This window comes from Haemaphysalis longicornis, unplaced genomic scaffold (assembly GCF_048455015.1).
Source record: "Haemaphysalis longicornis isolate Haplotype H1 unplaced genomic scaffold, Haemaphysalis longicornis Haplotype H1 scaffold_7, whole genome shotgun sequence".
Classification (NCBI taxonomy): domain Eukaryota; kingdom Metazoa; phylum Arthropoda; class Arachnida; order Ixodida; family Ixodidae; genus Haemaphysalis; species Haemaphysalis longicornis.
The window spans coordinates 101985167-102013132 of NW_027526422.1; the positions used below are offsets into that span (position 1 = coordinate 101985167).

Here is a 27966-nt window from a genome sequence, read left to right on the forward strand (position 1 = left end):
TACAAGGTGGTGGTGTGTCGAGGGTGTGCGTTGCGGCAGCGTAATGTTACTCTCCTAGATGGACGCCACCATGCACATCTACGTGTAGGGGCGGCTGCGTTAGCGCTACAGAACGGCTACTCCACCCGGTGTGTTATGGAGCCGGTGGATGTGGTGCAGTCCCGTCTGCAGGGCCCGCATCTGGATGGACCAGGAGCTGGCCTCTGTGTAGGTAACCGCAGCCGACGACGTGCTCGGGAGGCCCATGCACTGGCGTATGAGCCGATGCGTAATGACAAAGGACAAATAACGACGTGCCACGTGCTACACAGGGGGGGAGAGCGCGGCTGTTTATTTGAAGAAAAAAGCACACAGGTTTTTTGTCACGTTAGACTGGCCGTGTTATTCGTGGGGGCTTTATTGCTCAAACGTACAAGCGATAGTAGCGGGGTATATGACGCATTTCTGAAAGGGCCTCATATTTCCAAGCCGGGTGCAATAGATTTGAAGGAACAAGTTCAGGACACAGGGATAGAAGGGAAAGCCTACGAAAGAGAAGGCTTTCATGTGGATCAAATCTCTGTACCAAGCACTTGATATTAACAGCTGGTGCGGCTGGTATGTAAAGATCCATTGTCGTAGTCTCGGCGAATTCAGAGACAGCGCTCTTTGGGTAAAGCCTTTGTTGTGCATTAGCTGACTTTTGGCGAGCTTTACAATGCACGCATTTTATATGGAATCCGTGTCTAGCACATCAATACCTGCTTGTTATGTTGTTCCGTTGACATTCAATGAGGTATATTTTATATCTGCAGTTTTTTACCCAAATTGGTTTTTTGATTTCACCCTTCCTGTACTACCGTTTGGGCATTGATAATGGTCTCAGTGATGATAAAAAAATATTGTGTACATTTCTGGGAGTGGTATTCAAACTATCAACCGCTTGTGTAAGCATTGATCACACAAAAAAGCTCCCGTTCAAAAGTGGAACGTCACGTCCAACAAAAAGAAGGCTTCAATATCTCCAAGCATTAGAAGAGCTCCACCATTGAGACCTCTGTTGCTACGCAGATTGAATCATTGTGCTTTGAGGTAGAGAGGAAGGAAACTTGATTTTTTTCCCAGTACCAGTCCAGGCCGTCATGCCACTGTGTCATTATCACACGGCCGGACTCTATCTCCACCAGAGTCCCTCACTAAACAAAAGGTGGTTGGCCAGCAGGAATGGTCTTTTACGCAATAATTAGGCTTTAGCCAGTCCTCCTATTAGAAGCGATGCGGTAGCTAAGTTGTGGCCGTAGATGTGGTGAACGGCACTCCCAGTATAGGTGTACTGATGGGTGGCAAGGTCAGTTTTGTGAACCTCTGCCTCTTTGGTACACACATCTGGCCGAGTAGTGACTGCGCTTTCTTCTTAAGTGAAGGTGTACCTCTGTACGTGCAAACATTCTGACAGACCTTAGGAAACGCGAAACAAAATGTATTTCGTTGGCTTTTGTATTTCGTGCGGCACTCACGAGTGGTGACATAGCCCTTTTTGCGTTACTACAGTTACGTTGTTTGAATTTTGAACTTCGATTTTTTGTCCGACTAAAGTAGTGCTTTCGGATCTTGCAAGCAGGTTCCTTTGTTTTTGACACTACCTGGCCTTTTCACGGTGAAATCTGGAGCCTTTTGGTATCCGTGTTACTTGTCAATGTCCCTTTCATACAGAGCGCCGCTTAACAAGTGGAATTTGCTGCGTCTCTGTAGTACATTTAGCTTAAAACTTTGGCTCAAGAGACCTCATAACAATGAAGTTTGTCGTTGCCACTTGCGTTTTAAAAGACGTTTCGTTGTTGCGGTCCGATTGAAGACCAATCCGACCAAGTATTCCATTGATAGTTTAGCTCGGATTAAAACAATGCAGCCTGTATTACAAATTTATCAAACACCAATAACTCACGAACATGTCCTACTAAACTAAGCATGCTGAAAAAACCTGAACTGTTTTTATGGCACTTTGTAAAGAAAAAAGCTGGCAGTCGTTCAGCCTTCCGTATCAAGAAATTGCTTTGGCGTAATATATGTTCTTGGTGGTAGCCGCACCCAGTATGGAAACAGGCTTTGTGCTCCGTTCAATAATGCGGTTCAGTAGTGGGTTCAATAGTGCGGTTCAGTGTAGACAAACAACGTCCGGGACGGGAATTTCTAAGGAAGATTTCGAGCAGTTACAAACTATTCGGCGAAATTGTTGTATTTACAGTTTCATTAGGAACCAACCTTGTCTAGAATTTTGGCCGCGCACCAGGGTGTTCCGAAAATGTTTGTTCTGGTATTAGGCGGGCATTTGTCGGGAACGCGATATTGAAAGGTTTTAGGGGCCTTGTATTTTTTTCATAAACCTTCCCTAGTAGTTTTCTTAGAAATATAGAAAACAATTTTTAGCCTGAATTTTTCTGGCTATTCATTGTAGTTAGGCGTCACAGCACCGAACAATTTTGCCGAGTTGGCTTTGATCTTTGGGCCACCAACATGCTTACCTACCGATAATTTCATAAACTATAGGACTAAGAGTTGACGCGACGACTTTTTCACTCACCAACTGTTATATTAACACGATACCATCATTCGTGCAAAGTTAAGCGAGTAAATTCCTATTCGTTAATATTAGCACTCATTCATTCCGCCCACCTTCATAAGATCGAAATAACTACCACATGGCATTGCAACTGAATCAGGCATAAGAAATTTCAAGATCTGAATAAATGAAAGGACCTAATTTTTTAGCCTCTGTAATATTTTGGCTTCTAGTTTTTGCTTCCTTTGCAACTGCTTTTTATCATCATTGAGAGCAGAGTTTTAGGCTTCAGTGTTATCAAAAACGGCTAATATCATAAAAACGCTCTGGGTAAAACACAACTTCAGATATGAACTTTAGTTCATTGAAGGTGAAAGGCACAATATACCATTGTTCTAATGATGTGGTGGGAATTGTCTGGTGATAAAATCACGGTATTGTATAGCTCGCCAAGGCTCACAACCTATGTGCACTGGACAGACTTTCACAATAAGCATTGTATTTCTGGATTGTTCTACACTACAACAATGGGTTGTTATGAGCCTTGCCCTGTTAAACTAAAAGATGGGAGGAGATGCTTGGTAAAAAGATATGACGCAGGAGCGATTTCCTCTGTCATAGGTTTTCTGTGCGTCCTGAACGTATCCCGGGACAGGTATTGCACCCCATCCAGTATAGTAATCAGAGACACTTAAAGGAATGTTTCGTCTACCCCCACTGGTATACCTTCATTTGTATCAGTGAAAACAGGACAAGTGAAGCTGCATTGCTCGAATTGTTAGTACTCACGTTCACACCAACCGGCATCTCTCCTTATGCTCGCGTGCAACATAGCAGCAAGCCTTTCTGCGTTTCCTTCAAATGACCAGCCTTACTCTCTCCACCGGTCTCACACGTGTCCTGTCCTTCTTTGATACTTGTCTCTGGGCGCTAAAGTGGTGGCACCGCAAATAATGTCAGTCGTCGACCATCTATTTATCCCGATATAATTGCACATCTCGGTAGGACGACCGAAACTAAAGCAAGACAATTCTGCGTAACGTTGAGATTAACTTTCATGATTTTGCGGTGCATGCCAGCATTTTCCCATTTTGAAGTCAGTTATAGGAGCCCGAAACACAATATTCGCTTTATCATGGAAGCAGCTGAAATCTTGGGTGGACGGAGCAAAACGGCGTAATTATTTTTCTGGGTCATATCACGGAGGCAAACCGTTCTGCGTTGAACCAGGAAGCTAGGGCTGTTTTACAGTTCACAACTGCTGGGAAGGGGGTGTTGTTCTGGATTTTGTGTCGTAGTACTCAGATGGAATCTTCAGTAAACATCAAGTGAGTTGTTCGCAATCTTGAGAAATGTTGTCCCCCTTTCTGGCAAGTAGCCTTTGACATTCCGTTCCTTATAACGAGCCCATTGCAAGCAGAAATAAACCGTTTGAAGGCACTTCGTCAACTGTGTCTCTTTATATTTTTAACCGCCTATTCTACCCTTAACAAAGCACCTCTTTTTTGATGATGCCTGGTTTACCTTAATGATGAGTTCGTTCCTTGTAGTTTCCTTATTGTCTTATATGTCAAGATTCATCATTTGGCATTATGAATAATTTTTTCTTGGTTTGCAGTTAGGCCTTTTATAACTTTACACTGAAAAGGAGAGGAGGGTGCAACCGGCAGTATTCTGAGCTCATGCCAGGCGCTTGTGCCTGTATCCATTGGGCTAGGTCCTTCCTTATAGAAGTGTTCCGTAGACAAAAAAAAAACGGTTGTATGGGGCATAACTCTTCAAGTATGAAACCACATGAAATCAGATAAAAACACACCTTAACGACAACAATTGTTAGTTTTGATGGTAGGTTTCCGTTTATTTTTTGTTCACATTAGGCCGCCTGCCATGGCGCATACTTTTCGACTCGAAAATAGTTCCCCGTGAATTTAAGTGCTCCGCACGCAATCTCGTCACAAGGCCAGACACGCCACTCATAGATAAGGTCCGTTATCACCATTTATGTAGGCATTCTGGAGTGCCTTAGCGTACTTCCGTGTAAAGTCGACATGATAAGACAGAGTATATATAATCGCTCCAAGTTCAGAAGCTTAAGCAGTACCTTCTGCATTGTTGGAGTAAGAGAAAACGACGTAGGAGAAAAATGGAAACTGCAATTTTGCTGTGCTTACTGCTTTTTGGTGCTACTTTGACAAATGGAAAAGGTGAGACATTTCTTATGTTGGCCGTAGAGGTAAGAATGTGACTACAACCACAATATTTCCTTGGCTGAAAAGCTTACATGATAGAGTACGAATTAGCAGCCAGTATTATGACCATGGTAATACATGCGCTCTAGGCTAAGCTCATGCCCAAAGCCTAGACACTGCTTCACCTCGAAACTTCGGACTTTATAAGGACCGATGTACAAAACAGCACTCATGTCTTTGGTGGGTGGCCTGCTAATAGCTGAACGTTATGTATACGGCAGCATAAAACTCTAGCTTGAAGCTTTCCTTACCGTTTTCTGTGGGCAGAGACCTGCGGGAGGCCTGCAATCAAGCCTGTGATGGAGTCCGGGGACCGAATTTTCGGCGGCCAGGCCGCCGTCCCACATAGCTGGCCTTGGACGGCTTACTTGTACGATAGTGCCGGTGCAGGCTTCTGCGGGGGCGTTTTGATCAGCCACCACCATGTGCTTACGGCTGCGCACTGCGTCTGGTAAGTTGTGCTGTTTTGTAACCAGGTACATTGTGACCCCTTGAGAGAAAGCATAGGTTTTCATCCACTGGCTTTTATGAGTGCCTAGTCTGAAGCAGCAACTAGTAGGCATTCGTGGGCCCACTGTTTGCGGCAAAATTGCTCAAGTGTAGTTAACAGTGCCTTTACAGAGCAATATAGAGCCATTTGCTTGCCTAAAAACTGCAGAACACTCTATTTAAAATGTAGCACGCGTGGAATGAAGAAGAACCTTCACACAACACTAGTTTTTCTTCCTGAGTTGTGGTTCTCCCTAAAAAGCCTGTCAGATGAGGAATGTCACTTAATCGCAACACAAGAACAGTGGTGCACAGAACTATCATGTGCCATGGCGATTTTAGCAGGATGGGAAGGTAAGTACTAGAATAAATGTATCCTTCGAGCAACGGCATACTGTGCTGCGGCTGAAATAAAGTGGCCTTACAGAAACGCACATGATTCAAAGTCACGGTATTTGATTCTGAGAAAAAAGTGCTTTTATTTACCAGAATGACTGTTTTCAAGTGGGATTATTGGTTCGTCACAAAAGGGCCTTTAGTAAAGGCTGATTAAAAAAAGACTTGTATGCTTAAGAAGCGGTATCTCAAAAATGTGGAACGTGGTAACAATTCATTAAATGCCAAGCCTAGACTATTACTATATACAACACGGCATGTATGACATCTTTATGCTACTGCAGCATTGTTTTTTTTTTCAAATTGCTTCTATAATTTCTTCGATGATTCCACCTGCGGCCATTTACAGCCTACGCTAGGTTTTATACAGCCATATGCCAGACAGTGTACACAGTGCAATACCGAGCAATATTTTGCGCACTTAACATCTTCAAGAAAAACAAAAAAAAAATGATTTTTGAGAACTGAGAATTACCCCACTTCTATCGCAAGAGCAAAGTGCAGGGAATCAGATTGAAACGGTTCGTCGTAAGAACAACGTGAAACGTTCTCCGTAATGGGTACGTTGCAATTTTTACCAGTGACATAGTAAAAACTGCACCCGGTTTGGTTTTCCCAGTCCAAGTACAGGTACCCAGTTCACTGTGCATCTGGGGTCTCACAAACGCGCCATCAGAGACCAAACTGAAGTTGTACACAAGGTGAAAAAATTCTGCGTTCCTTCTCAATACCCATGCCACCTGGTAAGTGTCTCCGTTTCATTTCTTTACCCTATAGAGCCTTGAGATAACAGGAGTTATAAAAAGAACGAGGCGAAATTAAAAGCAAGCTTCAAGGAAGCGAACCCTACAAATATTTCTGGCGTATTGCTTGCGCACATGTCGCTTGCACTAATGGATAGTACACTATCGTGGAATTTTGCTAAAACAAGCGTCTTTAGGGGTCTTAATAAAACTATTTTAGGCAAACGACGCACTGTTTCAATTCTAACTGATCCCTCCGTCTGATGCACCCTGCACCTTCCTCACTCACGCCATCTGCAGCATTCATGACACTCAAGGCGATTTGCAGCGAACATTTCGGCCCAGCGCCAATTATTCTTAAAACCTGTTTTGTTTATTCAGCGTTTCTGGTGCCTACGTGCCTAGGAAAACGCAATTCTCTTTTGCGTCATATTTACGAGGAAAGCTTCCCCACGGCTTGAGGATATCTTGCCAGCGACTGACCCTCTCTAGTTCGTGCAAAGCGTTGCAAGTGCTCTCTGATTCCGATACGGATAGGCTACTCCACAATAGAAGAGAATGGCATGGCTTGATGGTTACCGGTCATAGAGAGACTAGCATATGGAAACCAAACTGGAGTTTTTAGTGTGCACTGTGATAGGGAACTTGTAAACGAAACTTCGCAAATGCGACATAACATGATCAGCTATTTGATTTCCGCATCTTCGTAGTGTTTACGGAATGGCTTGTCAGGTACTTGTCGTATATAGTCCGATCATGGAGTCGTCAATACTCCCGCTATTACAAAGTTTCAGTATATTGTGCGGAAGCCTACGTAAAAGATAGCGAACGTCATTTCCTAACGTCACTGCACTGCGGATTTGCAGTACGCTACTGAACGTTTCTGAACCTAGCGGACGTTCGTGACACGTACGCTATTTCAGGAAAGTAGCGACCGTACGGTGACGTGATTACCTGTCTGTGTGCTTATAACATGGGGGAAGGTAAAGCGGAACACCTCAACGTTACCATTCCTCGCAAGGACTGATGCTTGGGCGTGTTGGTTCATGACTAAAAGAAGGGGAACAGCGCAAATTTGACAGACACGAGAAGAAGGAGACGACACGCACAGCGCTGACTTACAACAGTTTATTCTTTACCGCTCGGGCATATATATACCACCACGGTTAAAAATACAAGGAAAAGCAAGACTAACACGATAGTGTCTCTTATCACCATTGGTCGTCCCACATCACCATTCGCTCTGCGCCACAAAAACACGTGCTGCACTAACCTGGGGTCAAAAAATCTAATTCTTTTTGGGAGATGGTCAGAGAGGGCATGCTTACGCATTTATCTTTTAGGCGGGCGATTTCGGCAGCTTCAATTATTTGTCTAGTGGTTTTATGCTTATTTTTTGCTATAACCTTTGTTTCAGAAAAAACTCCCACCTCCCCTCGCGGGAACCCCTGTGTAGATGCGACGCATAGGGGGAGCGGCAAAGGGAACGCGTTTTATAGCCCTCATAACGTTGAAGGGACTGCGTAAGCTGGTCCCAGTCGATGACGACGTTGGCGTACTTGTAAAGCGGCGTGGACTCTAGGTGTTTGAGCCAAGCGTGGATGTTGCTTCGCCGGAGAACGGCACACCGGTTATATGCGCAGCGCGCCCGAAGGAGAGGAAACCGCGGAAGAGAGAGTACTGCACATGCGCCGGCCCCAGCGCGTCTGCCGCGGCTATGACGCAACGTGCCGCGGCTATGACGCAACGCAATCCAACACAATCCACTTTAATCCAAATCCAATCCAACCGAATCCAAGCCAATTCAATCCAATCCAATCAAATCAAATCCAATCCAATGCCCCTCGCGAGAGGGTGTTCGTTATCGGAGAGGAGAGGGGGTGAGCGGCGGAGAGCGGCGGAGAGCGCAGCTCGCGCGGCGAGGAGAATGGCAGAGGGGTGGACAACGTCGACGACAACAACGACGACGACGCCGGAGGGACAAGGCGAGGGAATCAGATGCTCTGCATCTAAAATAGGGCTGCATCCGCTAACGCGGATGCAGCCCTATTTTGTGGTGCAGAGCGAATGGTGATGTGTGACGACCAATGGTGATAAGAGACACAATCGTGTTAGTCTTGCTTTTCCTTGTATTTCTAACCGTGGTGGTATATATGTGCCCGAGCGGTAAAGAATAAACTGTTGTAAGTCAGCGCTGTGCGTGTCGTCTCCTTCTTCTCGTGTCTGTCAAATTTGCGCTGTTCCCCATCTTTTAACCATTCCTCGGTGAGGAGTAACTGGCATCTGAGAGAACAAGTTTTGAAAGCAAAGCTTTACTACTTTCGTCAGCGATTTCGTGGATTATGCGCAAGGTCACCTTTTGTCGGGAGACACACCCACGGTGACACACCCCTCGCAGCACATCGTGTGATTCGCTGGGCCCGTTATTGGCGCCTGCGGGCGCGCCGCTGCGGTCGAGGCAGCTGAACACGCCCGCAGCCTGCATGGGGGCGCTGGATCGTTTCAGGCAACGTGACTTGCCTCCCGCTCGGTGAAAAGGAACGGTGCGTTCGCCATGAATAAACGCCGTGTTTGCACCGTGAATCCGTGTTCTCCCGACCTCCTTCTGGGAGCGTTGCTCGGAGCAGAACGGCTTTGAAGCGTGGTCGGGAATACAGTAAATGAAAAGTTACCCAGGCGAAATGAAGATGCAATCGGATTAAGCCTAGCATTTGCTTTGCATACCCAAGGTTGGCTGAGCTTAGCTGTAGCCAGTTTTTTCTCTGCCGTCGTCTCACAAAGGTCAAGCGTTTTCCATTTTGACCTCGCGGTGAACAAAACTAACATAAAATAGCTGACTGCCCCAACAACGCTCCTGCGGTCTGGCGTCCGATGCCAGGTTTGTGACGCTTTCGCCTGAGGTGGAAGACGAGGGTGGGCTACGGCGAGCCTGGAATTAGTTATCACTAGTGAATATGCAACTAGGTGTGCGATTAAAAGTCTTCTCAGCTTCCGCCACAGGTAAGTGACTTGCCGCTGAACCCAGCAAATCACGTTAAAGGAGCCATGAAGAGAAAATACAACTTCGTTTAATTTGAAAGAACTAGGATTCAGTATCTTACTCAGCTCCATTACAGTCACAAAAGATGTTTTTTTAACAAAAATAAGCGGTAAGTATTTAAAAATTTTAAAATTTCCGCCACAGTCACGTGTTATGAGCAAGAATAACGTCACACGGGCCAACAATAAAACATAATTTTCAGTGCGTTAACTGCACGTTAGCACTCAGGTGTTTCTGTCAAATGGAACTAGAGGCCCCATTACAGACGTCCAGTGATGTTTCGTAACGACAGGTCTGTTAGGCGGCCGCCAATCGCACAAACAAGGTTCTGTGACGTCATAGAAAAGTTGCGAGAAATTAGCTAGGGGGTCGCGACTGCTTCACACGTTTTCTTTTATATCTCCGTTATTTGTTCATACATTGCGATGATATTCGTATCATTGTTATGGCGACTAAGCAATCTTTATGATAAACCCAACTTGTATTTTGTCTTCATGGTTCCTTTAAGTGACTGTGATGCTTACGGCGAGGTGGCGCAAACTATCGCGTATTACTTTTGTACTTCTGACCCACAGAGCAAGCAGGTGCGTTGTCACGTCACGTTTGCTTGAAACATATTTTTGGGTTGGATTCGAGCCGAGCAAAGTGTATACCCGGTTCTGCGCGTTGTGTTCAAACGCCAAACAAAAAGTAACCTCGGTGCTTTAATGTATCCTCTATAGAGCATGCTTATGTAGGAGAATATTTCTATGATGTTGTGCACGTTTCGCACTCAGTAGTAGTCTTGCGAAATTCCAGGTGCTTGTTGAGTGTTGCTTAGCCCGGTTGAGTGTTGCTTAGCCTGCGGTTCAACAGAATGCGCCATAAGGTTAGTGTGCCGCAAAGCAACACGAGCGAAACAATGTGCCGAAACTGTCTGCACGGCGCCAAAATTGCGTGCCGCAAAAAATTAACCTTTATCACCCGCAACGGCAGAGAGCGCTACACTAAAACTCTCTATTTGTGTACCATGCGCATGGGCTTGTTTTCCCTTGAGGTAATAATGTATAATTCCTCTCTACCTTTGTCCGCTTCCGAATGGGGTGCCTGCGGAGCAAGTGGAAATCAGCTGATGACGAGATATCGGGAATGTGTTCTGGCCCCGACAATTAACCCGACAAAATTGTTGTATCTCTTACTTACACTATAAGGCTTGACCTGAGCACGTATTTCCTTCTTGCCTTCTGGAGCTAATCTTCCTGGTGCTGGTAATAAGATCATTTATATTGCATTTTGAACCAGCTTAAAATATGTTGAAATATTCTCTGGAACTGCACTACGACAAAGTTTTATTGGGCCGCGCCTTCTTAGGGAGGGTTCTTCAACTAGTTGAGATATTTCCTTCAAGTGAAAACAAAAACAACATTCTGTCTCGTTCCGCTATGGGAAAGATTTGCTGGGCGCGAGGTCTTGGGTTCGATTCGAGGCCGCGGCGGCCGCTTTTCTGATGGAGGCGAAAAGCAAAAACGCCCGCAATGTAGGAAATTTCGGCACGCGTTAAAGATCCCCACGTGGTCCCCCACGTTAAAGATCCCCACGTTAAAGATCCCCTCCACTACGGCGCGCCTCATCGCCTGCGTTGCATGGGCGCGTTAAGACCCTACAATCAATGCAAAGCAGATTACTAGCGGTGCTCTTTATGGCTCCGTTCACCATTGCAGACTGCAAGGGGTGCAGAGAAAGCATGTTTGTATCCAACTTGCGAATGAGCATATTCCCTTTTTGATAAGTGGAATAAAACATTTGAAGCCCGAGACGTTCATTTGGAGGGGCCGAAATGGTGCTGTCAATTTCCTTGCCCTAGTAGCCAATGAATCGACAGAAGACGTGACATCTACAATATCTACAACTTCAGTGTAACATATTTACATATGAAATGATCCTGACATATTAGATATGTTAGAATCGTCTCAGCGGCTAAGTTCACATAGTTATTTCGGGACTTTTCTGATAAAGCAAGAGAAGAGTTACCTCTAATTCCCGTACCGTACTTTTCCGCAAATGCCCCTGTATTTTGAGTAGCAAAAATACAGTTAAGTTCACAATTTCTCTCTAAGCTAATGACAAGTAAATGAAACTTGGTGTCATAATACAGTCGTCATACCGCCTAATTAACCTCCTTTCTAATTGTGCAGCAAATAGCTCATGACATTAAAGTTTACTAAGTGCCAGGTAATGTGCTTGAGCCGTAGACAGGTAAATTCGAAATTTTGTTATCACTTCAATAACACTGTGCTTTCCCATACTTCTTCGTACAAGTACCAAGATGTTCTTTTTACAGCACATTTTTCATGGGTCCCACATATCACGTCTTTATGCGCCAAAGAGTCACGTTTGCTTGGTTATCTGTGTTGCAACTTGCAAAATTCACCTACTAACAGTTGTGAACTCGCCTTTCAAACATTCATCCTGCCACAATCAGAATTCCCCGCGTTAGTTTAATCTTCTCACCATTATTACGTTATAAACATTATAGAAATGATACCGATTAGAGCAGACCGGATCATATCACGTAACTACAATACCAACTCCAGCAGAGCAGAAATAAAACTATACCTGCAACTGCCGCCATTAGACAGCTGCCGTAATATTGCTGCTTTGTGGCTTTTCCACAAATATATTTTCACCCATAATCAATCCCGGCTACCACTTGAAATACCTAGTCTTTTTAACGCATATTGCATAATCAGTTCAGTTTCATGAGCATATAAGTTAAAACCAAAGCATTTATTTCATCCGCACTGCCGCGTGTATTCGCTTTGGAATGAGCTGCCTGATAACATTGCCACCATATCTAACCCCAAAACATTTCGCCGTCAGCTACTCACACTTTATACTATTTATTGCTGTTGAAAAAAATTTTTACGCCTGTTACCAGGATTTGCGTCTATGCTGTTTCTACCAAAAATTGTTTGATTTTTCGCTCTGTTAACGGCCACAGTTCATGCACGGTCAAAAAGTGATCACTTTGTACTTTGAAGTGGGTATTCCGTTCATATTTTATTGTTACAATGTTCCTGTCCTAAATTTATGCTTTTTATTGGTTTACGTTTTCAATGCCTCCCTTACTCTTCGCCCTCCAACGGGCATAGAGTATTTATTTATATGGTTTTTTTTTAATAAATAAATAAATTTCAGTACATTGTATAGGTAAAACAATGAATTAAATTGAAGGAAACATTAATTCGAAGGAAACAGCGCCTTCATCAGAAAGTTGTTTTTTTGTCAAATTTTTCGAAGAGAGGGTCTTTCACCTCACGCCGTTTTCGTCAGATAATAGCCAAAAACAACTGTAGTGCTCAAATGCAGTGCTATTTTGTGGTCTCCAGGTAAAGCACTGAATAAGCTCTGGTTTCGTTTCTACAGTCAATCAAAGAAGGAAGCTGGCCACGTTTGAACGACATCGCCATAATTACACTCCATGACAGAGTGAACTTCTCCAGCGCAATATCACCAGTGTGTCTTCCCAGCCATCATGAAGTACTCCCAGTAGGTTCTACATACTACGTGACAGGATGGGGATCTATCACATGTAAGCAGTACTTAAGTAACCATGAAGTTTCAGTGCCCACGAGTAGTAATCGGCAAGGACTTCTCCAATTTTGTCTTATTGTTCTAGGATAGACTAAAAAGAGCAAGCGGTGTCAGTTCAGCCACGTGAATGGGCATCACCAGCAGCACTGTATAGTCACCTTCACTTTGTAACGGCGGTCGCAGTAAATTTTTTTGTTCTCTTAATATCCGGTGATGGGCGTACCTGACAGTGAGACACATGCTTAGTGCGAAATCAAAGCACGTAGGCAGCTGGGTTTTCGATTAGGACGGATGACCATAGCATCGCATGCAAAACGGGTGCTACACGAAATGCCTCCCGCTATCCCAATTTGGTGCCAACGCATGCACATAGAGATTCGCGACGCCGATTAAGACTTGCTGTCAACTCCACTAATGCACGGCCCGACGACATTCGAAGGACACTTAGACAGGGGTCGCAAATGCGAAAGCAAAAATGTACCGTTGGACAGCGTAGACGCTTGGCGTCACAGCAACTTTCTCTAACACCTTTCTCCACTTGAAGCTTGACACAATTTGCTTGGGGGGACGTGCATCTGAAAAATTTTAAATTGCTTCCAGGCGTTCCTTACCTCATGCACCGCGGCTACTTCATTTTGGCTAGGACTAAATTGAAGCACTTTTTGTGGACTGGTTTGTGTTATGCATCGCCTCATGCTTTGAAGACACGTAGGGCCTCGGCAATGTTGATGTTAGACATTTAGAAATGTATAGCATTCTAAGTGATAGCGTATTATAAGCTAGGCGGACGTGGTGTGCTGCCAAAATCAAGATGTGCGTGTTAAACCACCACTACACTTCAGAACACAACTATAAAGGCGATAGTTTTCTGAAACAAAAACTGCTACGCTGCCTTAGGGGCGAAGGGTCATGCTGCTGGGCCTATAAAAACGGCTTTGTCCCCTAAACGACTGTTTTGCAGATGAAGGCGAAAAACAAAAACGCCCGTGTGTCGATACTTCGGCGCGCCTGAAGGACGTCCACACTGAATATAATCCGGGACCCGACAGAAAGGCGGGCCAATTACTCCAGTTCTCGCTTCGGCTCGTAAAACACTAAAATTTTTAATGAACAAAAGGAAAATCCTTATTTATAATTTCATTTCTAAACATAGCAAGCATATTTTCCTGTATTTGTAGATTACTGCTAATAGTCGTGATTCATAAGAAGTAAGAAAACTATTGACTGCGATTTCGAGCTGTATGTTTGTTACGACTGGGTGAGCCACTGAGCAGTAATTTTCTATACGGCTGAACGACCGCTCGACTAACTGAATAACTCTCACACCACGGAGCTTTCCACTATATAAGTAAAAAGCGGGCTCTCACAAACTCAGAACTTACAATTTATAACTCTCCAGCTCTGGAAAGTTTGAATTGAGTGAAAGAAAACCGCCGCTTGGCCGCGTAGGCTTTCCACAACCTTTGGATATTTTTATATTTATTGCCGGGTTTCTATATGACTAGGGCTATTTTTGAATGTTCAATATTGTGCTCTTGAACATAAGTCATTATACTACAATGTAGTCATCGTGGCAGCTGGAAACTTCCATCTTTCGCATGTGTCTGCATCTGAAAGCGCAGCTCACAGTTGTAGTACCTGGCGTAAATACAAAAAAAAACGTATTTGCTGTTGAGACAAGACACTTTATGATTCCAAATATTGCATTAAGCCTTGTCTTTTACTCCCATTTCACTGGTAGAGTGACAAGAAACAGACGGTCTTACTTTCTATGCGACCGTCACATAAGCCGTACCGCTCAAGAATTTTCTTTTGTCTCAGCCACTACGGAGCAGATAGGCCCTCCTGAACTAAAACAAGCCTTGGTACAGGAGATTCCCTGTACTGACTACCCACTTCTAGCAGAAGGCCTCATATGTCTCCGAGGTGTTACAGGATTTTCTAGGAAAGTAAGTGCAAATTTAATCCTTTTCCTTACTGCAGTTTACTTACTAACGTATGCACAAAATGCACGAACTGAAGGAGAAAGAATTCATTCAGGTAAGCTCGGGTCGCATTTGCAATGTTATTGTGAAGCGCAAGACAATGATCACAAATAAAGCCTGTGCTAACTGCAACAAAGGCAGAGTAGGATGCGAGCGCATCTGATGTTGACGTCGATGACGGAAACCTGTTTTCTCACGTGCATAGGAACACGCGCGCATTTAATGATGTAATGCACATCAACCTGTCACAGCAGCTCAAATGCAATTTTTATTGTACTGATCCAAAGTACTTTAATATAACCCACCATAAGCGTATTGTTCGGCTTTATTGTGGCACTTCATAATAATGTAATAATATTATAAGGAGTACCAGCTTTGTCAGATAATATAAAAACCTACAGCAAAAACCTAGTAGCCGAAATCGAGTAATGCAGCAAATCTGAGCCAAATGCTCTTTGCAGATTTATTTGTGACCTCTCTAGTCTCGTTTTTTGTGTTCAAACCAGTAATATATCACCACCTATGCCATTTACCCAGCCAATGTTCAGCTCAAAAAACGTTTTTTTTCTCTGTTGGAGGGCGACAGTGGCGGACCTGTGGTTCATCACAAGAATGGAACATGGACATTATATGGACTTGTCCACACGTCTCGGATAATATTCGATAATATTGACGAATCCTCAGGGACTGCAACGAGGGTTTCCTATTTTACCAACAATTTTATTCAGTCTTACATGGCAACAGGAAGTTCATGGCTGAATCCATGGAGCCCCCGGCATTTTACGTGTTTTGAGTAGGTTTTTCAAGGCCTTTTTTTCAATGCCGCGATTGAAGAACTTAATATACATCAGACACACAGTTGGCAGCATTTGGCTAACAGTACTAGAACCGAATAAAGCGATGCTTCGACGTCTTCATTTTACCAACTATAAAAATCATGGTTGGTTTTGGACACTTCCTCTGAAAACGGCATAACGTTATTTCTACTTAGGGATGCTTTACGTTCAATAAATACAACCATAGCTTTGCTGGCTTCTACTCACAGGTTTCTCTGCAGAATGTAACGGCACAAACATGGTATTAAACATCAAACATAAAGCTAACACTGTATTCGTGTCAGTACATTTTCAACTCTGTTTTGGGAATGGTAATCAGAAGCTAGCGGCCAGCGTATTGTTCTTTCAAGAGAGCCTTCCTACGTGGTGCCTTTGAACACACCTTGCCGAAAAATGCTTTTTCATTTGAAGCCTAAATCCCGTGATATCATGGCTGCTATATAACTTTCGCCCTAAAATCAATGAAGTAAATCCACACGATTAGAATTTGGTTATCGTGGCGCTAGCGTTACAGTAAATGGAGATTGACGACACTTCCTCCCCTACATGAAATTGTGACGGGTTGCTTGACTCTCTAAATGTACAATTGTTGGTACAGGTTTGAGTGGTGGGCAAGGCAAGGACGATCTGTTGTAGTTCGGGGAAGTAGTGCGCCGAAACGTTCGCGCATGTGATAAGAAATAATATAGGTTTCCAAACTGTGCTTGTTCAGTAAAACCTGGATATAAAGAAGTTGACAAAAGTTCGCAGTTTTTCGTTACATGCATGTTTTTGTTTCATACAGGTTTGGAGTAACCAAACCAAAATTCTAGACATCAGTAAAGGGGAACTCACCATTCAAGGATGTATTTCACGCTGAAAAAATGCGTGATTTGTGCCTGGTGCTTCTGAACGAGCATAGCCACTACACCATGCTCCAAAGAAACAGCAAACTTACCCCCTATTCACGAAGTTTAAGTATCACTTTTGCCTTTTGGAACTTTTCGGCGCATTAACGCTTTTCAAGAAAAAACGTTATGCTGAAAGACCACCTTTTCGCAAACTTCATGATCTTTTTCGCTCTCAAAAGTGTTGAGAGGGGGCTAGCTGGGACACTGAAGCCGAGCTGCGACATTCTGTTTTCCCGCCTGCGGAGACGGCATTTAAAATAAATTGGAAGCTTGTCATAGAAAGACAACACATTTCATTTTGTGGCTCCAGAACTCATCACTGGCGAACCGACATCACAGATAGCAGTGGAGACTCCCGACTATAAGCCGACGGGCAGGCTTTGCACGTTACAATTTCTCGCGAACAGAAAGCACACTCGCAAGTGGAAACGCATGGTAGTTTGCTGTGTGAGCGATAAAAAGTGAAGAGTAGTTACTCTTGCTTCCTGGTGTCATGCGACACAAGCTACATCTGAAGTGACGGCAATGTTAGCCACGGGATGGCGCTAACCGCTTAGATTGTCGTCATCCTCCTTACGAAGTTCGTTTCTAAGCGCTTCTCGACGTTTTTGTAGCGGTCGGCTTCTTATAGTAGTTCTAATATTCGCTAAATTTGTATAATTTTGCGACCGATTTTTCAGGAAAATGACAAATAACATGGGTCAGCAGCTCGGCTTTACATCAAGGGTAACCGCCCCAACCCCTTCTTTACATAGAGGTCGAAAACACATGGGCTTTACGGGGGCTGGCAATAAGCAATTGAAATTGTTTGATAAATCTAGAAATTTGTTATATAGAGGTTCATTACATCCGGTTTAACTGTGCTACAAACGTGGTAAACTACTTCCATGTGGAAAACATCAAATCAAGTGTAGTATGTTAACAGGTAAGCTTGAAGGCGTACGGTTCCTCTGTAGGGATGATGGTCTGAGCGTATCTTGCTTGGAAGACGTGGAAGTAAAAAAATACATTTTCCCCACTCGTCTGCGTGAGGGGCGATGTTTTTTGCTCGCTTATGCCAGTAATGATTCGAGGGAAAAAGCGTTCTTTTTCGGTGCGTGCGGCAAAGAGTTACTTTCGCCGTGTGCATTCAATGCCTGCAGCCCCATTAAAAAAACCCGTCACTCAACGTACCCACAACGAATCTGAGAACTTGTTTACAGGCTTTGAGTATGAGCCAGCTTTGCAACTTACTTTTCTTTTTGTAGCATGCATGGTTATTGCGGGGCAAGAAGGGATTGGCTTTTCCATCCAGTAATATGCTGGCTGCCGGACGTTTTTTACGGTCGACCTGACTATGATGAGTTCGGAGGTATCAGGAGCCCATTTCAATCTATTTCTTACGATCAGTTCCTAAAGGTCATTGATAGTATCTTGTAACAGATATAACTTCAATTGTAACGTTCTGCTTTTGGTTCAGATTGTAATGCCACGAGCGCAATTGCCGCCTCCTCCACCGTGGCAGGGCAAGGGGTGCGAACTGTAAGGAAGCATAATGGGGGGTCGCCCGGCCGATTCATGATGGCCAGAGCATAAGCATCGTGGTGACAGTATTCTTCCGCGTCCACGTGTAAAATATCTGGTCTTACAGGTAGGCGTCGCTGCAGAGCCTGCGCTCGTTGCATTCTGTGACCCGCATGATACAAAGGGTGCATGTTGCGTGGTACAGGACGGACGACAAGCGGACCTCCAACCGGCAGCCACCACGCTTCCCTAACCCCTGTCACTCAATAAAAGTTTCTCTCTCACTCTCTCTCCATTCTCTCAGCGATATTTATTATTGTTAGCTAGAATGTAAAAAGCGAGAACGAGCGAGCGAAGCAACATTGTTAAGAAATTTCCCATCTTCCCGTAGGGAACAATGAATAGTATGCGAAGCAGCTATGGGGTCGGCTCAAGTTGACTGCGTTTAGGTTGTCCGCAGATATCATGCTCACCTCGTCTATTATCACGCATTTCACGTTGCTAAAGGCCACGCGAAATGTGTTCAACTCGCTGGCGCTGAGGCCTCCGTCCTCGTTGGGGCCGCTGATCTTCCGAGAGATATTGAAAGCCGCGTGCACCGTGGTTCCTCCGACTGCCACAGCCGCCTTTCCGGTTTGTTTATTATATTTTATAAATGCAGTTTTTACCCTAATTTGTTTTATGATGTTACCCTTCTTGTACTACCGGTTGGGCATTGATAATGGTCTCAGTGATGATAAAAAATATTGTGTACATTTCTGGGAGTGGTATTCAAACTATCAACTGCTTGTGTAACATTTATTGCACAAAAAACTCCCGTTCAAAATTGGAACGTCACGTCCAACGAAAAGAAGGCTTCAATATCTCCAAGCATTAGAAGAGCTCCACCATTGAGACCTCTGTTGCTACGCAGATTGAATCATTGTGCTTTGAGGTAGAGAGGAAGGAAACTTGATTTTTTTCCCATCCAGGCCGTCATGCCACTGTGTCATTATCACACGGCCGGACTGTATCTCCACCAGAGTCCCTAATTAAACAAAAGGTGGTTGACGAGCAGGAATGGTCGTTTACGCCGTAATTAGGCCTCAGCCAGTCCTCCTATTAGAAGCGATGCGGTAGCTAAGGTGTGGCCGTAGGTGTGGTGGACGGCACTCTCAGTATAGGTGTACTGATGGGTGGCAAGGGCAGTTCTGTGAACGGCAAGTAGGGCGACTCGGGGATAGATGTTCGTAGTCGATAGAAGGGGGGTGCTAGAAAAGAGGAGGTTTACCTAATCTCAGATGAGGCTTCGCGGGAGAAGGTAACGTGCGAGGCTGGAAAACACAGCCTACGGCACGTAGCGCGTAGAGAGGACAACAACTTATACCGTGGCTGGCTGTTACATTTGCGCAATTGTAAATTATACGCAGTTCTACTTGCGCACTTCTACATTTACGCATTTTGTTGACGAGGTACGACGACGAGCCGGGCACGAGGATTCTCTGCACTGGAGAGTCTCATAACGAGTGAACGTATTAAGAAGAAATCAAAGAAATATCCCTTGATCTGCTCCTATTCTTAAGCAATGGCGTCTCAACTTTCTAGCCACAACAATGACGGATCGCTGCACACGAAACTGCTTTACTAGCACGTGGAAAGCAACCTCCTATGGTCGCTTCATTTGCTTGCCATGGCGAGGCGGCTCCTGTTCACTCCAGTCGGTAACAACACCTCTCAAAGCTGCTAGGCTTGCACGGGTGGAAGGTGCTACCATCCTCCGCCACTGCTGTTTCCTTTTCCCGGGCCCGATCCCCTGTTGGTGATCTTATCTCGTGCGCGGAAACTATGGAGATTTATTGATTTTCCCCTAAAAACGAAGTCAGGTTATAGCAATGACACAGGTTTCTCAAAGGGGCCACGAGTAATATAAACTAGTTTTATTCATTCGAAATATTTCGTGATTGACTCTGCCTCCAGCAATCGCCCGGCGGCAAGCGATGCTTCATTCACTGACAAATCAAAGATTTGAGAGAAAATACCAGTTCCCCTGTTAAAACGTGTGTTTTGTGACTTCTGCGATGACATATCGAAGGCAATTAACTAAACGGACTTTATTATGTTGCCACGGGTTACAGAGCCCGGCGAAGCGCCGTTTACCGTCAGTCTTCCATATGATGGTGCTATACAGCTCAGGAATGCTGCACGCTGTGTTTTGACCGTATATCTTCAGGATAATTTTAAAGCAAAGCTTTGCTACTTTTGTCCAGCGGTTTCGCAGAGAATGCGCAAGCTAACCTTTTGACCGGAAGCGCACTCTCGGCGACACACCCCTCGAAGCGCATCGCGTGATTCGCCGGGCCCGCTTTCGGCACTGCGCGCAAGGCCTCGTATTCAGTCGTTCTGCTTATATGAGCGTGGGCCACCGCTACGGTAGCGGCCGAACAACTGATCGGTAGCCAACCACCCGCGCAGCCTCCCATGGTTGCGCCGGTCGGTCGTCTCGGGCGAAGTGACTTGTCTCGCTCCCGGCGACGAGAAACGGCGCGTTCGCTGTTCCCCCAGGCAAACGCCGCGTTCGCAGGGCCTCCTCCTGGGAGCGTGGCACGGGACTTAACAGCTTTAAGCCATGGTCGGCCATACAGCTACATCCAAGGTTAACCAAGCGAAACCTAGACTCAACCACACCAATTTGTAGGAGGCGTTGACCAGACTAAGCCAAGCTTTTGCTTTGCATATCCAGTTTTAGCTTTGCTAAGCCGCAGCCCCACTTTTATATCGATTGGAAGTTATCGTTTCTTGAAATATTGGGTATTCTCAACAAACGCAGTCGCAAAGACTATATCGTTCCTTGTCAGGTTCGGGGACAATTATACAAGACAATAATCGCTAAATAGGGAAGGGCGACAAAGCAAGATGGAAAAAGGCCAAGATTTTGAAGACACAATAAAGAACCACAACCAGGAAATAAAGGGAAGGGACGCACTACTTGTTCGCTACGATAACCCGTTTTTTCTACCTCACGTCCCAGATGCGCAGTGGTAGTGTCCCGGGGTCGCAAGGTCCAGGTGACGTGTCGTGGCTGCTATGGTAGAGCGCGCACGAGCGCCCATCGCATAGTAGCGGTCTTCTACCGATGTCCTACGTCCCGACATGTCTCTGGGGGGAATGTCCTGGACGTTTTACGTCTGGAGAACCTTTTGGGGCACAGCACGGGTCCTGTTGCCCGACCATCATGCATCCCAGTCACGCTCCCCCCTTACACTGGTTGTTCGTCTGCTCAGGATCCCTTCTACTTTGGCCTTCAACCTTAGGCGCTTGCAGCTTCCGATTGGCTGGCTCATGAGTCGGGGCGAGTGAGCCCGCAAGGCGATGATGATGATGACGCTCTCAGTTTGATTAGACCGTATCCCACACCGCGCGTCTTGGTTATCCTCGTCTTCTTCTTTTTATTGGTGTACCTTTTCGTCGTTGTGATTTCTTCGCAGCACAACTCACCTCACTTCAGCCTTTTTTCACCGACCAATGTTACTTCCCCGTCCACCATTCCACAACATCAAACACTCCCTTTCGAACTAAGTCGCAAAACGTATATTCCACATTATTGGACCTGAAGCACACGAACTGGAAAACACGAGTTCACAGAAACTGTTCGCAATAAAATAACAAGCGAACACATTAAATTATTGACCAACTTTACACTGGTCTCGCAAAGGGTTTATAAGATTCCGAAACAAATCAAGACAACAAACAGGCACAAGTTTTTCCCTTCCTCTACAGTGGCTTCGATGCCAACCTGTGCCTCTTTGGTACACACATCTGGTCGAGTGGTCACTGCGCTTTCCCCTCAAGTGACGGTGTACCGCTGTACGTGAAAACGTTCTGACAGACCTTGGGAAACGCAGAACAAAATGTATTTCGTTGGCTTTTGTATTTCATGAGGCACTCACTCGTGGTGACATAGCCCTTTTTGCGTCACTACAGTTATGTTGCTTGAATTTGGAACTTCGATACTTTACCCTACTAAAGTAGTGCTTGCGGATATTGCAAGGAGGTTTCTTTGCTTTTGACACTACCTGGCCTTTTAGCGCTGAAATCTGGGGCTTTTGGTATCCGTGTTACTTGCCAATGTCCCTTTCTACAGAGCGCCGCTTAGCAAGTGGTATTTGCTGCGTCTCTGTATTACATTCACCATAAAACTTTGGCTCCAGAGACCTTATAATGAATTTGGACGTTGCCACTTGCGTGTTGAAAGATGTTTCGTTGTTGCGGTGTCATTGAAGACCCATTCGACGTTCCGCTGTTTCATTTGGTTTTGGCACCTTCTGCCTCTTCACAATGAGGCAGCGTTTGGTATGCGCTGAAACCTGAGGGTGATGCATGCTCGATTCGATCACCAGTTTCTTTAATATCCCCTGATCGAGGTGTCGCCCTTCGCATCGCCTCACGCTCCGCGAGCTGTACAAGCAGCTGCAAGTTTCTTTTTCGATTTCCCCACGCCTCTCACCTGCCGGTCACGCTCTCTCTGCATTGTAGCAGTCTTCCTTTTCATTTCGGCTAGCTTTATGGGCGCTTCTAGCTCTAGAACTGTTTCCTAGTGCGAGAGCTCTTGCTTCACGAGTACCCACTCTCTCTAGTCACCGCTTAAGCCTAAACGAGTCTTCAATATAATTAGCTCTGCCGCGTCCATTTCTGGTTTAAGTGTAACCACAACCAACTAGTCTCGTCCTGCCGTAGACGCCCATTATGTTTATGTTCGGGGAGAATAATACATACGAGAAAATAACCTGAGAACGAGACAATGTTAACATTACGCTGAAATCCAAAATGAATACACACAATGTACAGAGACAAGCTAATAAGCAATATGTAACTAGAGAAACATGGGAAACTGCTCGAAACCGCGATTGGAAAGGGCCAGAAGTACGAAGACAGGAGAAAGACTCACGTCGGAACATAAAGGGAACGGATGCAGTACGCGTTCGCTGCTTGAACGGGTTTGTTATACCCAGGTACGCAGTGGGTTGTTGCGATGTTGCAAGGTCCAGGTTAAGTGTCGTAACTGCAATGGTAGAGCGCACACCATTTCGTCGCACTTTAGCGGACGCAGTTGTCTTGGGGCGTCGCGGTCTTCCTCCGATGTCCGAAGATTCGACTTGAGTGCGGAGGAGATGACCTGCAGGTTGCCCTTGTGGAGGACCTCTTGGGCACAGCACGGGTCCGGTAGCACGGCCGCCATTGATCCCGGTCACGCGCCGACCTCCGACTGCTTGTTCTTCTGCTTGAGCAGTCATCCTTGCTAAAAAAGGAAACTTTTCACTTGGCACAACTTCAGGTACTTGTACTCCGTTCTTGATTTCTAAAACAATAGCCATGTGGTCCCGGAGACCTGGGATACAAATTACGTTGTTTACCAAACCGGGAGAATCTGGGAACACGAGGTCTAGAACATTATTTCTTGTTTATGCAAATGACAAACTCAATAACCCAAACATGCCAATGATAATTTTCGTTTATTCCTTCTGTTTGTTCCACTACTCACTCAGCAGAACTGCCGTGTACGCTGAGCTAATTAGTACCAAGGCTATCGCCGTTTCTTCTCCTGTGTCGGGGCCACGCGTGGTAACGATTCAGACGCGAGTTCCCGGCCTCGCTAGCCTATTACGCTTATTGGGATAGCCTGGTGGTTGCGGAATTGGGTTTATGTAGTGCCACTATATACGATACAGTGTACCGTCACTGCGGCACGCAAGTGAGCAACGGTGGCCATTTTGATAAAACTACGGTGAATTTCGATTTGTTCTGATTTTCACAATTATATCCAAGGTTGTTCTTTGCCACATGCCACAAAAACGTATTGTTATATCTGTGTAGTTCTGTAGGTAGAAAGCAAGGAATATGATATTGTTACCGGTATTGCGGTGACGTACTGCATGGGTTTGTAACAGTCTTTAAACGTCAAACGTGAAACGCGAAATCGCCGGTAAAAGTTTGCCCGTTGTGCTCGTTGTTAAAAACTAGCGATTATTCTAGGCTTTCGACGCAGTGACGACATGTTTGGTTTCAGAAAAGGTCGCAGAAGGAACGAGACGTAGAGAGAGACGTAGAGAGAGAGTTCCTCTTTGTTTTGTACATATTCTTTGGATGCAGGTAGCAAAGAAGGGCGCAAACTGTTCTGTATAAGCTCTGAGCAGCTTAATATAAATTCAACTGATTGACGTCTTGTTTTTGTTTTTCCAAAAACTAGAGTTAAGACAACGTTTAGCCGCTTGATACAACGAATCTATGACTGCATACTCAAGGGCTGGAGAAACATTTTGACTGACTGGAAATGTAACAAATGTCTAAATATCGACACATGGGTGTTTTAAATACGCCTATAGATTAGATAAATGTCCGCCGGGCCCGGATCAGTGATCGAACCGTCATTTCTTCCAGCTGCTTTGAGGCTGAGCCGTTACGGCGGATAATATAAGTCACGTTTTAGGACTTTCTAGAAGCGCGCACTTTTTAAGCATATTATAAAACACAACAAAGAGGTGAGTGGAGGGTGTGGGCCTTCGGAGTTTCACTGTGCTGCAATATTGCAGCCTGATTGTCCGGTACAGACACAACATCGGCAGTGCAAGTGTGCTGGAAGTTTGCCGCTCTTCAAGGCGCGACCAATACCAGAGCACCATTAGAATATTGGGGCGAATACCTTTTGGCATGTAAGGACAACATGTAGAGGGTAGCTACAGTCGACCCCCGTTAATGCGATCTCCACGGGGACGGCAAAGAATCTTCGAATTATCCAAAATTTCAATTAAAAATAAAATACAATAACAACATTTCCACGAGTCCGCAAGGCGGTCCCATCTTGATCCTATGCAGGATCTCAGCTGTCGTTGGCAGTTAGAGCGTACAACATGGTTTGTCCAGATAGAGACCTATCGCAAAATCGAAGCCTGAAACATCCATCGCGCAAACCACACGGAACTGTGCTCAATAAAGAAGGTTGACGACCTGGAAAAACAGAGAGGCGTACACGAGAATGGCGTTCAGTGGAAAGAGTCTATGCACAAAAGGGCGCAAACTTTTGTGTGTAAACTCTCAGCTCACTCATTTAAGTTCAACTGGTGTGACATTTTGTTTTTGCGTTCCCACAAAAGCAGAGTCTGAAGAAATATTGCCGCGTTTGATACTAGGAATCTGTGTCTTCATACGGCAGTGCGGGAAAAAACTTCTGACCGCTTGGATATGCAACGAATGTCGAAATATCGGCGGATAGTGGTGTTAAGTGTTAGTTGAAATAAAAAAACTGCAGCCGGGACCGGAGCAGTGATCGAGCAGGCATTGCGTTCAGCTTCTTTGAAAAATAAGCCACTACTGCGGGCATGATATATCACGTATTAACTCTTTCTAGGAGCGCAAACTCTTTAGGCCAATTATGAAACACAACGAGGAGATGAGTGGAGGGTGTGAGCCTTCGCAGCTGCGCTGGGCTTCAATATTGCAGCATACTTTTCGGGTGCAGTCACAACGAACAAACGGCAAAGTGTGCCGAATATACCTCGCTCTTCCACGCCCGACCAATAACATTTAGAGGGTAGCTACCGTCGACCCCCGTTAAGGCGATCTCCACGGGGACGGCAAAGAATCACCGAATTATCCGAACTTTCAATTAAAAATTAAATACAATAATAACATTTCCATGAGTCCGCAAGGCGTTCCCTTCTTGATCCTATTCAGGATCTCGGCTTTTGTTGGCAGGTAGAGCGTAGAACACGGTTTGTCAAGATAGAGACTTATCGCAAAATCGAACCCTGAAACGTTCATCGCGCAAACCACACGGAACTGTGGTCAACAAAGAAGGTTGACGACCTGAAAAGAGAGAGACGCGTACACGAGGATAGCGTTCGGTGGACAGAGTTTCAGCTGATCTGCCGCTTAGCGACTGTGCACTGCCTCAGATGCGATGGCCCCACCCTAGTGCAGAGCACGGCATGGTTTGGCTTTTGAGAAGTTTTACTTTTACAGAGACATGACGGTCAACTTGATGCTTTTTATCCGCGATAACTCCCAATTACCCGGGGTAGTCGGCTTTAGGCGCAAATTATCTACCAATTTGTTTTATAAATGGCAGGAAAAATGCCTGGGCTCGGCAACCGCAGCCAATTACCCGAAAATTCCAATTAGCCGTCGTCCAGCTATAGAGAATCGCCCGTAGTATCGTAATTGCTCTGAGTAGGGGATTTGCGTGGTACATTCCGAAATTTTTATTTCGCCCACTTGAACAGACTGGATGAGATTGACTGGATGAGATCAACGGCGAGTGGTCGAACCGTTTTGTCGTGTGCCGGTAACCGTTATTTATTTTTTCGGTTCACTTGCTGGCAAGGTTTATGAGGCCCGAGAATTCGCGCTTCCGGCTTGGGTTTATTTCTGGTAAACATACCCTTTCGGCTCCAAATTTCGGTTCTTTTCGATTTCGTTCCTACATACTGTTGTGAATTCATTTTGTCTGTTTAGAACCGATTGAAGCACGCATTGTCAATGATGTCTTCCGCCAAATATGATACCCGACTACTTGCTACAATGTGGGGTTCATTTGGGGGTACATTGAAATTTGTGAAAGCTGGCTTGAGCTGTGGTCCCTTCTGCGCGAGTCATACTGTATTAGTACAGCAGGCATTTAGTGCACATGGAAAACCATCCCCGCAGTAAAGCGCCGTATTGATGGTCTGGACGATTTAGATTTTGAGTTTCAAGTATCTTCAAGCAATAGGTTACAATAGCCGACAATGTTTTAGGGGCTTCGGGGTGTCGGAATCTCATGTGATCGTCTTAACCGTTGTCTCACGTAGAACACCGGGTAATAGAACTGGTTACTAGAACCGGGTGCTAGAACTGGGTGCTAGAATACCGGGACACCAATCGTTTTAACCACGAGCTCGAACACTCCGTAACGCGTAGTGAAAAAACACCGGGACACTCGTTCACGCCTTCGCTTGAACGCTTTGTTATTCAAACACACGACACTTTTACAGCAAAGCTGCGTACCTCTACCCCCCAATAGTTTCATCTGCTTTGGCAAAAAACATTGCCCAGGTGCCAAGAATGCACTTATTCGCTGGTCGCTTGGCCCCTTCCCAGGTTTTGCGCTAGTGGAGATGGCACAGGATGATTTGCTACTTTGTGGGGAGAATTATTGCTTACTCTCTCAGAGACAGCCTGCTTCCAAAATATTTTGTGAGTACCAAAAAAGTAATAAAATGATCGTAATGCCGCTGTTTAATCTAAACAAGCAAGTCTTGAAATACCTCCGTTACAAGCAAGTATATTTCCAAGAATATTTCCAAGTATATTTCCAAGAAAACCGGGCACATTAGTTCATCAAGGCTCCAAATTTAGAGCCAATCCCCCAAGTGGGCATGTGCAATAAAGGAAGGAATATTTACTTTTCAGATTTCTTTGATTTATTTCCTTTTGCTCATTATCGCTCTTGATAGACGAAGCTATCTAGAGTGCCTCTTTATATTTAATCTAATCCCTTCACTTCGCTCCTTCTTTCAGCCACTTCCCACTCCCGCTTTACCTCCCTCTGGCGTCACGCGCTCACTTTATTCTGCGCTCTCCCCATACTCTCTTTTTATGATTTGCTTCCTGCCATATGATTGCGACAGTGAAGAACAAACATTGAAATATGAAAAGATCGCCTCTGACAATAGACACACCCCAGTCGAAAAACACAACAGGAATTTCTGT

General features: G+C 45.1%; 1 protein-coding gene and 1 long non-coding RNA gene across 2 annotated transcripts in view; both read left to right on the forward strand.

Moving 5' to 3' along the window:
• The first annotated feature begins 4641 nt into the window (after window positions 1-4641).
• The window catches only part of LOC144144700 (uncharacterized), a 41226-nt gene continuing 17901 nt past the window's right edge, over window positions 4642-27966 (forward strand). Inside the window, exon 1 of the long non-coding RNA XR_013317312.1 lies at window positions 4642-4743. This is a non-coding gene — a long non-coding RNA (uncharacterized LOC144144700). The remainder of the gene's footprint in view (window positions 4744-27966) is intronic.
• LOC144144764 (vitamin K-dependent protein C-like) lies at window positions 5624-15824 on the forward strand. Its single transcript, XM_077676276.1, has 5 exons — window positions 5624-5631; window positions 6293-6416; window positions 12862-13027; window positions 14851-14978; window positions 15593-15824. Exons 1-5 carry the CDS (start codon window positions 5624-5626, stop codon window positions 15809-15811), a joined length of 645 nt encoding a protein of 214 aa, XP_077532402.1. The 3' UTR covers window positions 15812-15824.